Source organism: Mus caroli, unplaced genomic scaffold, assembly GCF_978045245.1.
Source record: "Mus caroli unplaced genomic scaffold, Mus_caroli_1 scaffold_7, whole genome shotgun sequence".
Lineage (NCBI taxonomy): Eukaryota > Metazoa > Chordata > Mammalia > Rodentia > Muridae > Mus > Mus caroli.
Window position 1 is genome coordinate 126577240 of NW_028227262.1, and position 13494 is coordinate 126590733.

Sequence of the window (13494 nt, forward strand, 5' to 3'; positions counted from 1 at the left end):
CATGTTCCCACTTATAGTTGTTTTTAAATTTAGAAAATACTTCTAATTTATGATCATGTTTCATAAAACAGGGTCTCACTCTTAGGCCAGGCTGACGTCGGCTTTGTGGCAGTCCTTATGCCTCAGGATCTTTAGGGCAGAGATCCCAGGTGTAAGGCATCAGCCTTCGAATGCCTCTATTGTGTTTGTGAATACTTACACCTACCTGCATCAAGGACATCTTGGAGGTTGTACATTCATTTCTAAGTATAACCTCTCTGTAAACCACTAAGGTCTTCCTGTTTTAGAACCCATTCCTTCACCTGTGTCCTCAATCTTATCTCTTTACACATGGAACTTTGCTTATTTGAATTTGCTTACTTCCCCTAGTTTTTAAGGAAGCTCATCTACCTCTTATTAAAACACACTCAAGGCTGGGTGTGGCAGTGCACACCTTTGATCCCAGCTCTTGGGAGCCAGAGGCAGGCTGATCTCTGTGAATTCAAGGCTAACTTGGTCTACAAATAGAGTATGAGGACAGACAGAGCTAATAGAGAAACCCTGTCTTGAAAAATCAACAAACAAAACAACACTAACAACAACAACAAAAAAATCCACAATCAAATCAAAATAAGAAACATAAAATCTGTCTTATTCTCTAAGCTCACATTTCCTAGTAGCTATCTAGCTATCTTTATTATTTCTTTATTGCCAAGCATCATACATGGAAAGGCCACAGCAAGAAGCAAGCTCATATCTGTGTGTGTATGTTGTGTGTGTGTGTTTATATGTGTATCTGTGTGCATGCCACATGTGTTCAGCAGCCCTAATGTCAATATATTTTTCTCTAATCGTCTCTTCCTCTAATGGCCTTCTTGTTCTCCTGAGATTGCTTCTTTTTTAAAAAAATTATTTATTCATTTTATGTATGTGAGTACACTGTAGCTGTCTTCAGACACACCAGAAGAGGGCATCAGATCTCATTGCAGATGGTTGTGCACCCCATGCGGTTGCTGAGAATTTAACTCAGTCTTAATTGCTGAGCCATCTCTCCAGCCCCCTGAGCTTGCTTCTTGCTGTGGCCTTTTCTTTGGTTTCTAACTCAGTTATGTGCCTTCAATGCAATAACCATCCCAGAGGTCATCAGTGACCAGGCCAGAGCTCTACTGACGTTTCCACAAGTGTTATTAGTGTTTGCTGTTTCTATTCATTTTCTCCTCTTGAAACCTTACTTTCTTTAGATTCTTTTATTTCTCACTATCTCTTACTCTCATGCCTTCCATTTATCCTCTTATCTTCCCTCTTACCTGCTTTTTCTTATTTTCTTTCTGTTTTGTTTTTTCAGTTGGCATTTGAGCCTAGGACACTGTGCTAGGTAAGAGCTCTACCACTGGGCTGTCTCTCCATCCCTTCTCCCAAGCCTTCTTAAACACCTCATCTTATCTTTAGTGACCAGCTTATCCAGTTCCAAGCTGGCCAGATGCTTTCTCCATGACTGATCTGTTACCATTTAGATGCAGTGGTGAGTTGCCTACTATACACATTAACTGAAGCATCTTCTGTTATTATGGTTTGGTTATGATTTGAATGTGTTTCCCAGGGCTTCGTGTGTTTAAATTTAGTCTGTACTGAGAAGTATTGGGAGTGTGAAAGCTGAGGTCACCTATGGTGTATAGAGGGGCAGATTTGGGGAAGTGACTAAGATTACATTAAGTCGTTAGGCTAGAGCTCTTATGAATGAATCTTAGTAGCTATAAAAGAGGTACAGAGTTTTTTACACACACACACACACACACACACACACACACACACACACACACACACACACACTTACTTGTTATATACCCAGTTAATGTTCTAAAGAACCTAAGATTTCCATTCAGTAAGACGGTCTTGATCATATGTGGCTCTTGGACTATGTATCCATAGAATCACAATCCCAGATAAACTTTTTATCTGTAGAACCCTGTACCTCAGTAGTTCCATTTAATAATGAAAGTCTTGCTAGTATGCTTCTAGTACTTCAGAGTTATGTAGACATAGGACTGATCTGACCATCTTGTCCTCTATCACATCCTGCAAATATGCACCTTCTCTCTTGAGTTCTCTGTCACAGGAAATGACATCATCCCCTCCCAGTTAACAGAATCTGAGCCGTTACATTTGTCTTTTTTCCTTTCCAAATGTAATGTCCTATAAGCTAAACACCAAGTTCTCTTATGGATGCACACATTCTTCCCTAAGTTGTACCTTTACCTGTGCACCTATAGCATCCTTTTCTTCCACTGTGGTGCTTTCCACAGTTTTGTCTTTGCCTACTTTCTTATCTGTATATTTCACTAGGCTGCAAGCACCTTGAGAGTGGGAGTTGAGTGTGTTATTTTCATTGTTTTAAGATATCTTTTAGTATATATGATATATATTATATAATTTAATTTGTGTGTATGCATTTTCTGTGTCTGTGTATGGGTATGTGCACATGTGAGTTCAGATATCTAAGGATTCCAGAAGAGGGTGCTGGACATATTTTAATATATTTAATACATATTTTAGTTTATGTGTGTGTGTGTGTGTATGTGCACATGTGAGTTCAGATATCTGAGGATTCCAGAAGAGGGTGCTGGACATATTTTAATATATTTAATACATATTTTAGTTTATGTGTGTGTGTGTGTGTGTGTGTGTATGTGCACATGTGAGTTCAGATATCTGAGGATTCCAGAAGAGGGGGCTGGATTCTCTAAAGCTGGAGTCATAGGTGGTTATGAGCTGCCCAACGTTGGTGCTGGGAATTGAACATGGGTCCTCTGCTAGAGCAGTTCAAATCTCCTAACTGATGAGCCATCTCTCTAGCTCCTCCTTTATTGTTTGCTCTTTTACATGCATGTTTATAGTGTGTGTGTGTGTGTGTGTGCGTGTGCATGTGTGTGTGCATGTGGAGGCTGGAGGTTGACATCAGGTATCCTCAGTTTTTTTCCAATTATTTCTTTGGACATGAATTCTCTATCTGAATCAGGAACTCACCAATTCAGTTAGACTGATTGAGACAGCAAGCCCCAGAGGTGCTCCTGCACCTTCTTCTGTAGGTACTGGATTACAGGCACTACACCACTGTGTGACGCTTTTATCCATGGGCCTGGGGATCTAGATGCATCCTCTCATGTTCACGCAGTAAGCACTTTATCAACTGAGCCATAGCCTAGCTCATGAGTTTACAGTTCGGCATTAAACCTTGAAGTCTGGCAACTAGTAGGTATTTGATAAATATTATGGAATAGGCATGCGATTTGTCTCAAGGAAAAATTTCTTCCTAGGAACTTGAATGAATATTGCTCTTTAAAAATAAAACAGTATACCTTTATATCTGCATTTCCTATTTGTATTGTGAACAGAAACAAAAAGGTCAAATTCTCTCTTTTATATTCAATATTTGTTGTATTTCTATTTAAATCCTCGATTATTCAGCTTAAGCCATATCAATTTTCTTAGGTTACCATGCAGCCGGTGAGTCATACTTAAATGAGAGTTCTCTTGACAACAGGGGATATAAATGTAAACTTGGGTTGCCAGGATGGTCTTTCATCTCTGCAAAAGGGCTCCTTCAAACTTCATCTTCATGATTTTCTTTTTCTTTTTTTAAGAACCTAGTCTGCATACGGTCTCCAAAGCATCTCGATCTGCATAGTTCTGCTGAACAAGGCCTGATATCTTTCTGCAAATGAGTTCTATGATTAGACGATACCCCAATCTTTTTGTGTTCCCAGAGCACAGAAGGCAGTTCCGTGGTCATAGGCAGGGGACTGATGGTAGTTAGCATACTCTGCTGTAGGTTAGGCAAATAGTCTAAAAAAAGGTTTGATGCTTCTTAGCCTTGCCCTGGATCTTTTAAATCCTTCTTAGGTATTCTTTCCTTAGCCCTGTTTCTCTTGAAACCCTCAGTGTGAGGATAGTATAGGGTTGTGTGCAGAGAAATCTTAGCTCTCATTCTGTACTTTCTATGCGATGAGAGGCAGGACTGCTAACACCCACTTTCTGAAGTCTTTGCAAAGTAACTTCTGAAAGTCAGGAAGCTTGTGTTTTGGAAGTTTGGAGCAAATCATGCCTCCCCTCCACAAACACTCTGGTTTTCTATCTCAAGACAGGTGAGTGGGAGAAACTAGGGTTGAGGAAGCTATTGTAAGTAGGTGGCCTACTTTAGTCCAAGGGTTTCAAGTGAGACACAGGCTGTTTCAAAGAGTAGCAGGAACAGCCTGAGCCACTACACTTGTGCTGAAGTGGTCTGGTTTTTTCAAAGCCAAAAGAGCACTTATCCAGTTTGTATTGTGAGTTCTGTCTGTTCATTCCGTTATTCTTCATGTCCTTCTTTCCTGGGCTGTGTCTGCATTTGTCAAAGTTAGTCTAGGATTTCTGACAACTTTTCCTCTTTTTACTCAGAATTAAGCATCTCTTTAAAATCTACCGTGTGGCACTGTAACCTATTGTAAGGAACAAGGGTGGTTCAAACACAAAGCCATTATTCTGGCAGCACTCCGAGCTCCTCCACTTGGCCTTGTCAAGTCAAATGAGGAGCTACAGTGACGTTCAGTTCTGTGGTGACATCGAGAGGCATTTGAGCAAGCAAACTCACCTGGAATTGTTTCTCTAGTTTTGTCTTGCCTGTTGGTCCCGGTATGAGGAGTGTATTAACATAGGAGTGAATGTGGCTGTCAGGTACCTCTGTTTCCTTGCTGAGTATAGCCTCAACCAGTGTATCGTGAATGAAGACATATTGCTCCTAGAAAACAATCATGAGAGAAACACCGCTTTACATTTTCTCACAGACATCTCGGTACAAATGGAGAAACTTTTGTTTGGGCAGAAAGCTAGAGTTCAACAAAATAGCTGTGAATTGTGCTAATGAGGCCTGGTAGGAAGGTGGACAGGAGAGGAGGTGGCCCATGCAGAAACACCCTCTTCTTATTCCTCCTTTGTTTGTCTCTCACATTCTTGGTAGATTGGAAGTAGGACAGAAGGCTTGGAAGGGCAAAGCCAAATCCTCTGCCTTCCTTACATCTTTAGCTCACTTTCCTATGAGGGGCACTCCCTAGAATCCAGGGCTTCTGGTGGACTTGCTCTAGTGGCTATTCTCCTAGTAGTCTGTCACATGGGAGCAGAGTAGTTTCTTGGTTAGGTACATCATCATCACAATACTAACGGGACATTGCTAGGAAGAGAATAATCTCAATCAAGGAATTGCATCCCTCAGATTTGCCTCTGTGAGAGCGTGTGTGTGTGTGGGGGGAGGGGCATTTTCTTATTTGTGAATGGATGTGGGAAGGTCCACCCATCCCACTGTGGGTGAAACAGTCACTGGGTAGGTGGGTCTTGGCTGTATAAGAAAGGTAACTGAGGAAACCACGGGATGAGAAAGCCAGCATTCTTCAAGAGTCTCTGCTTCAGTTTCTGTCCTGTCTCCCCTGCATGGGGTTTGTAATCTGTAAACTAAAATAAAACCTTTCCTCCCCAAACTGGATTCAACTAGCGTCTTGTCACAGCAACAGAGAACAAACTGGAACAGTTGGGTTCAGGCTTGTCTAGTTTGTATCTAATGATTCTCTTATATTTCACTAATGGGACTTTTCTCTAGTTCTGTCTGACAGAAAATTATTTCAGTGATGGAAAGTGATTTTGGTTTGTTTTTGTTTCAGACTAGTCACATATTTCTGGTTGTTCTTAGGGTCATATCATAGCTGTTACTCTATGATCACTTTTATTTGAAAGCAGGAGAGAATAACACAGATTTGTAAACTCTGTCCTGCCTTGTATATGACCATGTATTTTAAATAGAAGAAACTGAATCCATTAACTACCCATGTTGAGCAGCTTTAGGTGTTTGCTAGCACGTTGATTGTTCTACTGATTCTGGCTCTTTACCATAATTAATGATATATGGAAGATAGTCCTCATTTTTGTACCTACATGGGCAGAATTTTGCTGGCCTAACTGTGATTTATTTGCAATTTAATGTGATAGGTTGCATTGCATTCTCCTAAAAGATAAGTTGCAACTCAACATAGAAATATCTCTAAATATGGTCTTATAAATAGGGGCACTACAGACATGATACATTTTTTTTTTCAATTCAACTATCAGAGAGCAGTGGCTGGCATTCATATTAGTAGAGGGAAATTTAGACACAGAAGGAAGATAGCCGTAAGAAGACAGAGGGAGAGATTAGACTAATGTTCCCAGGATTAAGGTTATATGTAGCCATGAGAATCCAGAACAAGGCAAGAAAGCATTCACCTCTTCAAGCTTCTGAAGGGCCACTTCACTGATGGACTTCAGACCTCAGACCATAGCAAATACGTTTCTGTCATTTTTACCCTTCTTATAAGTAGTCCATCTTTATGGCTACCCTCAGAGAATAAAATACCTAGATTTCAGTGACACTCCCACACCTTAGATGAATAAAGACATATTTTAAAAAACAATACCTCTGTTTGCACCAAATAATTCCTTTGAGAACGAATGTGCTTTAAGAAGCCAAATATGTTGACGGTTCCTTCATGTTGAATCTGTTGCAGCATACTGTCTAGCACAATGTATGTCCCTGTTCTCCCCACGCCAGCACTGAACAGACAAACAGAAAGGAATTTGTCAATGTCAAGCACAGAAGGAGTGTAAAAGGAGGTCATTATTTAGTTGTCATGTTGATAAAAGCAGCTTCCTTCCCCAAGCCAGGAAGTCATGCACAAACTTAGCAATCTAAAACTATAAACGGTGTGGCAGTGCAGCATAGTGCTTAAACAAAGTTTGCTTTGGGGTTTGTTTCTGCTGCGAGTCAAACAGCAGGGCAACCCGACTACTTCCATGGGGTGCTTTAAAAGTAGTTCCTACGGTTATTGGTGATTGTCGACTCTACGGTGACAGTAAGTAAAGTAGACATTTAGTCTGAGAAAAATGGAAGCGTCAGCTTCAGCAAATTCTGAAAGGCAAAGGTCTCGGGTCTGTTCCAGGTCGGCATGTTTGCAAACAAAGGTTTTGACATTAACGAGAGAAAAGAATCTGATGGGGCTTTCAGCTGAAAGTTTTGTTTCAGTGAGACCACAAGGACTAAAGTACAAGCCCTGTCCCACTATCGCCCTCCTTCTTCAAAGCCTCAGTCTGAGGGACAGACCTCAGGCGGGGCTTCTCAACTGTCCCCGCAAATACTATAAAGAGAGTTAGCACCGCTGTGCACAATAGTCAGGTCCTTGTCCCTACTCTGGGAGACAATCCCTGACCTTCAGAAGCTTGTTTTCCACATTCTTTGGTTTTCCTTGGTTTGTCAAGAAGCTACCAGATAAAAACAAAACTCTGCAGATCAACCTGTCCAACTTTATCCGAGAAAAAGCCCAACTAGGTGATTAGAATGTGTCCGAGGAGCTAGCTGTGTGTCCAAGGCAGACAACCATTTCTGCAAAAACACAGGCACTGCCTTAGCACAGCACTGAATAGAGAAATGAAAGCTATCTTTGTAGTCAGGACGCTGGCCACACTTGGTCAGTAGTAACTTCTATCCCTTTAACCTCAAACCACAAGAGTGGCATAGCTCCTACAAATTGCCCCCACCTCTCTTAATGGTGTCATTTCTATTTATCAGCATCCTCTTGAAAGTTCTAGTTCCCGGGCAGCAGTGGATTGCTTAATAGAATCAACGTGACTTTCAAGAAGTTGGAAAAACAAGACAGGGATTTGAGGGTCAAATTATTTTGAAAAAGTCAGGTTATCTTGCTAAATTTTTCCAAGTCTGAGTGCCCCTCCTTTAGTATAAATTTGGCATGATGACTGTATAACAGATTAAGTCAGACCAGGAACGATATTTTAAGCACTGAAAGTCTTATATTATGGTGTTGTGTGCTGCAAATAGATGTTTAAGAACGAAGAAGTGCTTTGTCTATCTCACCATTAATAAGTTCAAATCCAATTCAACAATTCAATACCTGCCTCTCTGAAGCCTTTAGCCTTCCAATAGCGAATCTACTACACACGCTCTTACTGATCAATCCTTATGCGGATGGGGATATAATTTCACTTCTCCTGTTGCATGAAGTCGTTTCTAGTTTGGTACAAATTGTTCCTTGAATCCTCATGTGTCAGCCTAAGAAGCTCTGTAGGTTTCAGAGAACAGCTCTGAGACTCACCTGCAGTGGACAACAACTGGCCCGACTGCATGGCGCTTGGCCTGGGCAGCCTTTCTCACAAAAGCCAGCACGGGCAGGGAGTACTCGGGAACACCCATGTCAGGCCACTGGGTGTAATGATACTGTGTGACTAGGCGCCCACTGGATCTTCCTTTCTGAGAGCCCTGGAAGAGTTCAGACAGCTGATAGCAGCAAATAAGAATTATGCATATTTATGTTGTCCAGCATATATACATATATTGAAACATGGATACATTGTGACATGACTAAATTAAGCTAATTATCATACATTTTACCTTACATACTTGGGTTTTATTTTGATAAGAATATATGTTCATACACACGTACATTCATGTTATTTATGACAGTCAACTTTATATGCCCATTTAGCAAGGCAGTTGTCATCAGTTTTGTGGGAGTCTTTGATTTTATTGTGGTTTCTGATTTTATTAGATGTGGTTAAAGTTTAAATTTGTGGATTGGGTAAAACAGCTATGTGATTCCTCGATGTGAGACTGACCCAATAAGCTGAGTCTTTGAAAGCCAAGTCTTGAGGTTTCCTGAAGACTGGTTGCTTTTCAAAACTTGAGCACAGAAACCCCCCTGGGAAGCTAACTAAAGTCTTGATGATTTGGACTCTCACTCGGACAACCCTGACTTGAATTTCTACTCACATCCACAGACTTCACACTTGGTCATTTCCAAAATTACATGAGTCAATCTAAACCCAAAATTCCATCTTATGAACCATACTCATCCATTAATGTCCATCTACTCACTCATCCACTTCTATCGATTCAGCCATCACTACAACCACCACCACCACCACCACGGTCATTACTACCACTACTATCACCACCATCCCCACCACCACTACCACCACCATCATCATCATCTCTCTGTATTTATGTATGTATGTATGTATGTATGTATGTATGTATGTATGTATATATGTATCTGTCTATCTATCAATTATTTAACAACTCATTCACCTTTATCAATATCTTTCTATCCATCTATCCATCCATCTATCCATCCATCTATCCATCCATCTATCCATCCATCTATCCATCCATCTATCCATCCATCCATCCATCCATCCATCCATCCATCCATCCATCCATCCATCCATCCATCTATCCATCCATCCATTATTCATAGTTGTCCTATTTCTTGTGAAAATCTCAAGGGACACATTGTTTCTCTGGGTATATTTGCCTCACTGATTTTAATTCCTACCTGTTTTAGGTGGGTAGTGGGATTATGTCAGGGCTATACTGTGGAAGTGTCTCTATGGGTCAGGAATTATTTTTCATCTACCAGCCTACTATACCATGACTTTTTGGTTCTAAAGGTATAGATGATCCTCAGCCACGAGGAAGAAATCACTGGGATGATTTAAGATTTCATTTTGTTAAGAGCTCTCTGTACCATTAACTATCCAGATTTAACTCTAAATTTGCTTTTTCCACCATGATGGTTAATCTTGGTTGTCAATTTGACACAACTAGGAAGAGAGAACCCCACCTGACGAATTGCCTCTTCTTGACTGGCCTGTGGACATGTCTCTGGGGGGCATTTTCTAACTGATAATTGATGTAGGAGGTCCAGTCTACTGTAGGCATCCATGGGTAGGTGGCCCTAGGCTGTATAAGAAATCTGGCTGAGCAAGCAAAGGGGAGTAAGCAGGCAAGTGGTATTCCTCCGTGACCTCTGCTTCAGTTACTGCTCTGGTGTCCCTTGATAACAAGGAGTCAGAAAACTATCTCCTTTCCTCCAAGCTCATTTTGGTCAATGTTTTATCACAGTAACAAAAAGCCAGCAAGGAAAATCACACATATATTTAAGTAAAGTTTGAAATTATCAAATGATGATCACCAGATGACAATCTATCATTTATTTTACTTTTGAAATTATTCAATTGGGCAGATAGGAACTACGATGTATATATATAGTATAAACATCTTTTAGCTTTGGAAACCTTGTGGGTTACTAAATAAGCTGATTAACATATGCATTATCTCACACACTTTTCAGTGAGAACACTTAAATCTACCCTAAGAATATTTTCAGTCTGTAATACATCCTTTTAAGTTTTAACCACCATATTATACAATAGCTCTCTCTACTGATCTCTTATTGCACTGTTTGGTCAACACCACTATGGTTCTTTTTTCTCACTTTGGTAGCTACCATTCTACTCTCTATTTCCAGGAGTCTAACTTCCTGGAATCTACATATAAATAACATCATGCCACATTTTCCTTTCTACTTCTGGCTTATATCACTTAACATATTGTTTTCAAGATTCATCCAAATTGTCTAAAATGACATATTATTAATTAGGGCCAAATAATATTTCGTTGTGAAATTATACTCCATGTTTTATCAGTTCACTACTGGGGGGTATATTCCCATTAGTTATAACTTAGTGAATAATTTTTATGTTAACTTGACACAGTTAGAGTCATTTTGGAAGAGGGAACATCACTTGAGTAAATACTGGACCAGATTGGTTTATGGGTAAAGAGTCTGGTATATCCCTTAATGATGATTGATGGAGGACCCAGCTGATAGTGGGCAGTACCAACACTGGGCTGGTGGTCCAGGGTATAAGAAAGCAATCTGAGGAAGCCATGGAATAAGCGCACCTGCAGCTTTTCTCCATGGCCTCTGCATTAGGCTTCTGCCTTGAGTTTCTGCTGTTTTTTCCTCAACAGTAAACTGTTGCACAGAATTGTAAACGGAAATAATCCCTTTCTTCAGCAAGCTGCTTCTGGTTCTGGTGTTTTATCACAGCAGGAGAAACCGTAAAACACTCACCTTCTTTAACTTTGTGTTTCTTAGGGTGAAATTCCTCACAGTATAATAAGCAAGCACCTGGACACTCTTTTGGTTGACTAGGAAGCTCCCATATTCTTCACTACCATCAGTAGGCCAGTACTGGTCACATTTTCTCTGTAAAAGGAAAAATAAGTATGTCATTTTCATGTTTCCAGCATCCAATGTGCATGTCACTCTTGAAATAAGTAAAGGTTTGGGACAGTGACATGAACGGACTATTATTATTGTATATTATATTCTGTGTATGAGTATTTTTCATATATATCTCTATGCATCTCTTGTGTGTCTGGTACTCACAGAAGCCAGAAAATGACACTGGATTCCTCGGGACTAAAGATGGTTGTGAGCTGCCATGTAGATTCTGGAACTGAAACCTGGGTCCTCTGTAAGAGCAGCCAGCACTTATGACAGCTGAAACATTTCCCTAGCTCCATCCTAAACTTTTTAACTAGTGTCTCTTTTTTTTCTAGGTGATGATAAATTAGTTGTAGATGACAGAGATCGAAGGTCTGAAAAAAAAATCTCAGATGATCTAGTCCTGATTTCTTCCCTTCAAACAAGGAAAGTGAAGCAGGGAGCTCTGCCTTCGAATCTAGGTTCCATGCATTGAAACATACTTTGCTCTTCATTGTTGTTCACTGAAATTCACTTCACTCTGTCTTACACTATGAAGAATGCATTGAGGAAGCAGACAGCTTGATTCCTAATGATGGAGCATTTCGATTGATAATGTCAACAGTTTCCTTTGAGTTGTCATGATGCATACTAGGATGAATGGGGGTAGAGAGCTGGCTCAGTGGTTAAGAGCAATTGTTGCTGTTTCATAGGTTCAAATTCCTAGCTACCACATAGCAACTCACAAGCTGTAACTCCAGTGTCTGGGGATCCAGTGCTCTCTTCTGAATTCCACAGAAGATGCATCTGGTGCATACCTGTACTTACAGGCAGAACACCCATACATATAACATAAGGTACAAATAATTAGAAAGAATGCTGATTGCCTTTCCTCACTCATTCTGCTTTCTAATATTGATTATATCAGAAATTAGAAGTAGCTGGAAATACTTGCGCTGCTCTGTCATTCCAGCATTTGGGAGGCAGAGGCAGAGGCAGAGGCAGAGGCAGAGGCAGAGGCAGAGGCAGAGGCAGAGGCAGAGGCAGAGGCAGAGGCAGAGGCAGAGGCAGAGGCAGAGGCAGAGGCAGAGGCAGAGGCAGAGGCAGAGGCAGAGGCAGAGGCAGAGGCAGAGGCAGAGGCAGAGGCAGAGGCAGAGGCAGAGGCAGAGGCAGAGGAGTGACTAGAAAATCAAAATCAACATTGTAGAGAGTTTACAGTAAGCCTCAGTTACATGAGACCCTGCCTCAGAAAATGAAACAAAATAAAGTGAACTGATTAAAAACACTCCTAGCTGATAGCAGAGGGGTCCTGACTCCTGACTACGTACTCGTCCTTTCTCCACGAGGTTTGTGATCATGACGATGACTTCCACATTATGCTCCCAGATCATTCTCCAGAAGTCTTCTGCTGTGGACTTCAGTGGACCCTGGGCAGCAATGTAAGCCTTTGGTCTGTTGTAACCCTGAAGAAACAAGTCACAAGTGTGTCTTGGTACCTGAATCACATGCTCATTTAAAACTGGAATCTAATGTCGGCACCCTCTTTTCAGTATCAAAAAATTGCCCAAAGAACTTGCAAAGCAGTGGAATGATAGCACTAATAAAGACAGCAATTTGCCTTCGACTTTAACTTTTGTATAAAATACTGAGTTATCTTTGAGATGACCACAGGCTTGCACCTTACTCCAGGTGCATTTGGTCCAAAAGTATTTACTGTACTTCAAGTCTTGTCCTTAATTGTGATATTTCAAAATGTTTTTCAGTCAATGAAGCTCAGTTGTGTAGAGTTAAGAAAGTGCTAGAATTATGGGCTCTTTCCTTTTCTTGGGGACACCGAGCCTGGATAACCGTTACCAGCTGTCTCTTAAGGAGCAAACAGTGCTGGGCTGACACTTTGCAAACACTGTTCTAACCCATCATCTCTACAAAACGGAAGCATCATTCCCCACCTGGTGCTGAGGTAAAAGAAGCTCGGAGGAGTTAAAGGACTACCTAATGTTATCGATAGCCAGTGGCAGAGCTGGAATTCTAAGTATTTATACCCCTTTAGTCTACATTCTTTTGGCACACAAATGGCTCCCTCTGGAAGCAGGAAGTGGAGGCTCTCATAATGAACATTCTATTGGTGGGAATTAATTTCTCTGACCTCAGTGTCAAAGGTAGAATTAACTCAAAAGCAGACTGCTAGACCAGGAGCCAGGGAAATGACAGAGTTCTGCTGACAGTCAGTCAACCCCATTTGGGGAAATTAAATTACACATATCCTACAGTTCTAAAGAGTGCAACAAAGCTGATGTCATGAAGTTGTCTAAAACAATAGAGCCTCAATACTGGCTTTATAATATCATTTGCATTTTGTTTAGTACTACCATGGGAAATTTGCAGTTTAGAT

General features: G+C 40.8%; 1 protein-coding gene across 4 annotated transcripts in view; it reads right to left on the minus strand.

Annotated features, from left to right (window-relative positions):
* Ptprz1 (protein tyrosine phosphatase receptor type Z1) overlaps positions 1-13494 on the minus strand; it is a 178652-nt gene that overhangs the window by 11387 nt on the left and 153771 nt on the right. For all 4 annotated transcript variants that reach the window (XM_085840797.1, XM_085840796.1, XM_085840799.1 and 1 more), the window contains 5 exons: positions 12431-12565; positions 10968-11102; positions 8145-8308; positions 6456-6591; positions 4607-4753 (listed from right to left, as the gene is read on the minus strand). In XM_085840797.1, coding sequence (XP_085696923.1) covers positions 4607-4753; positions 6456-6591; positions 8145-8308; positions 10968-11102; positions 12431-12565 — 717 coding nt within the window. The remainder of the gene's footprint in view (positions 1-4606; positions 4754-6455; positions 6592-8144; positions 8309-10967; positions 11103-12430; positions 12566-13494) is intronic.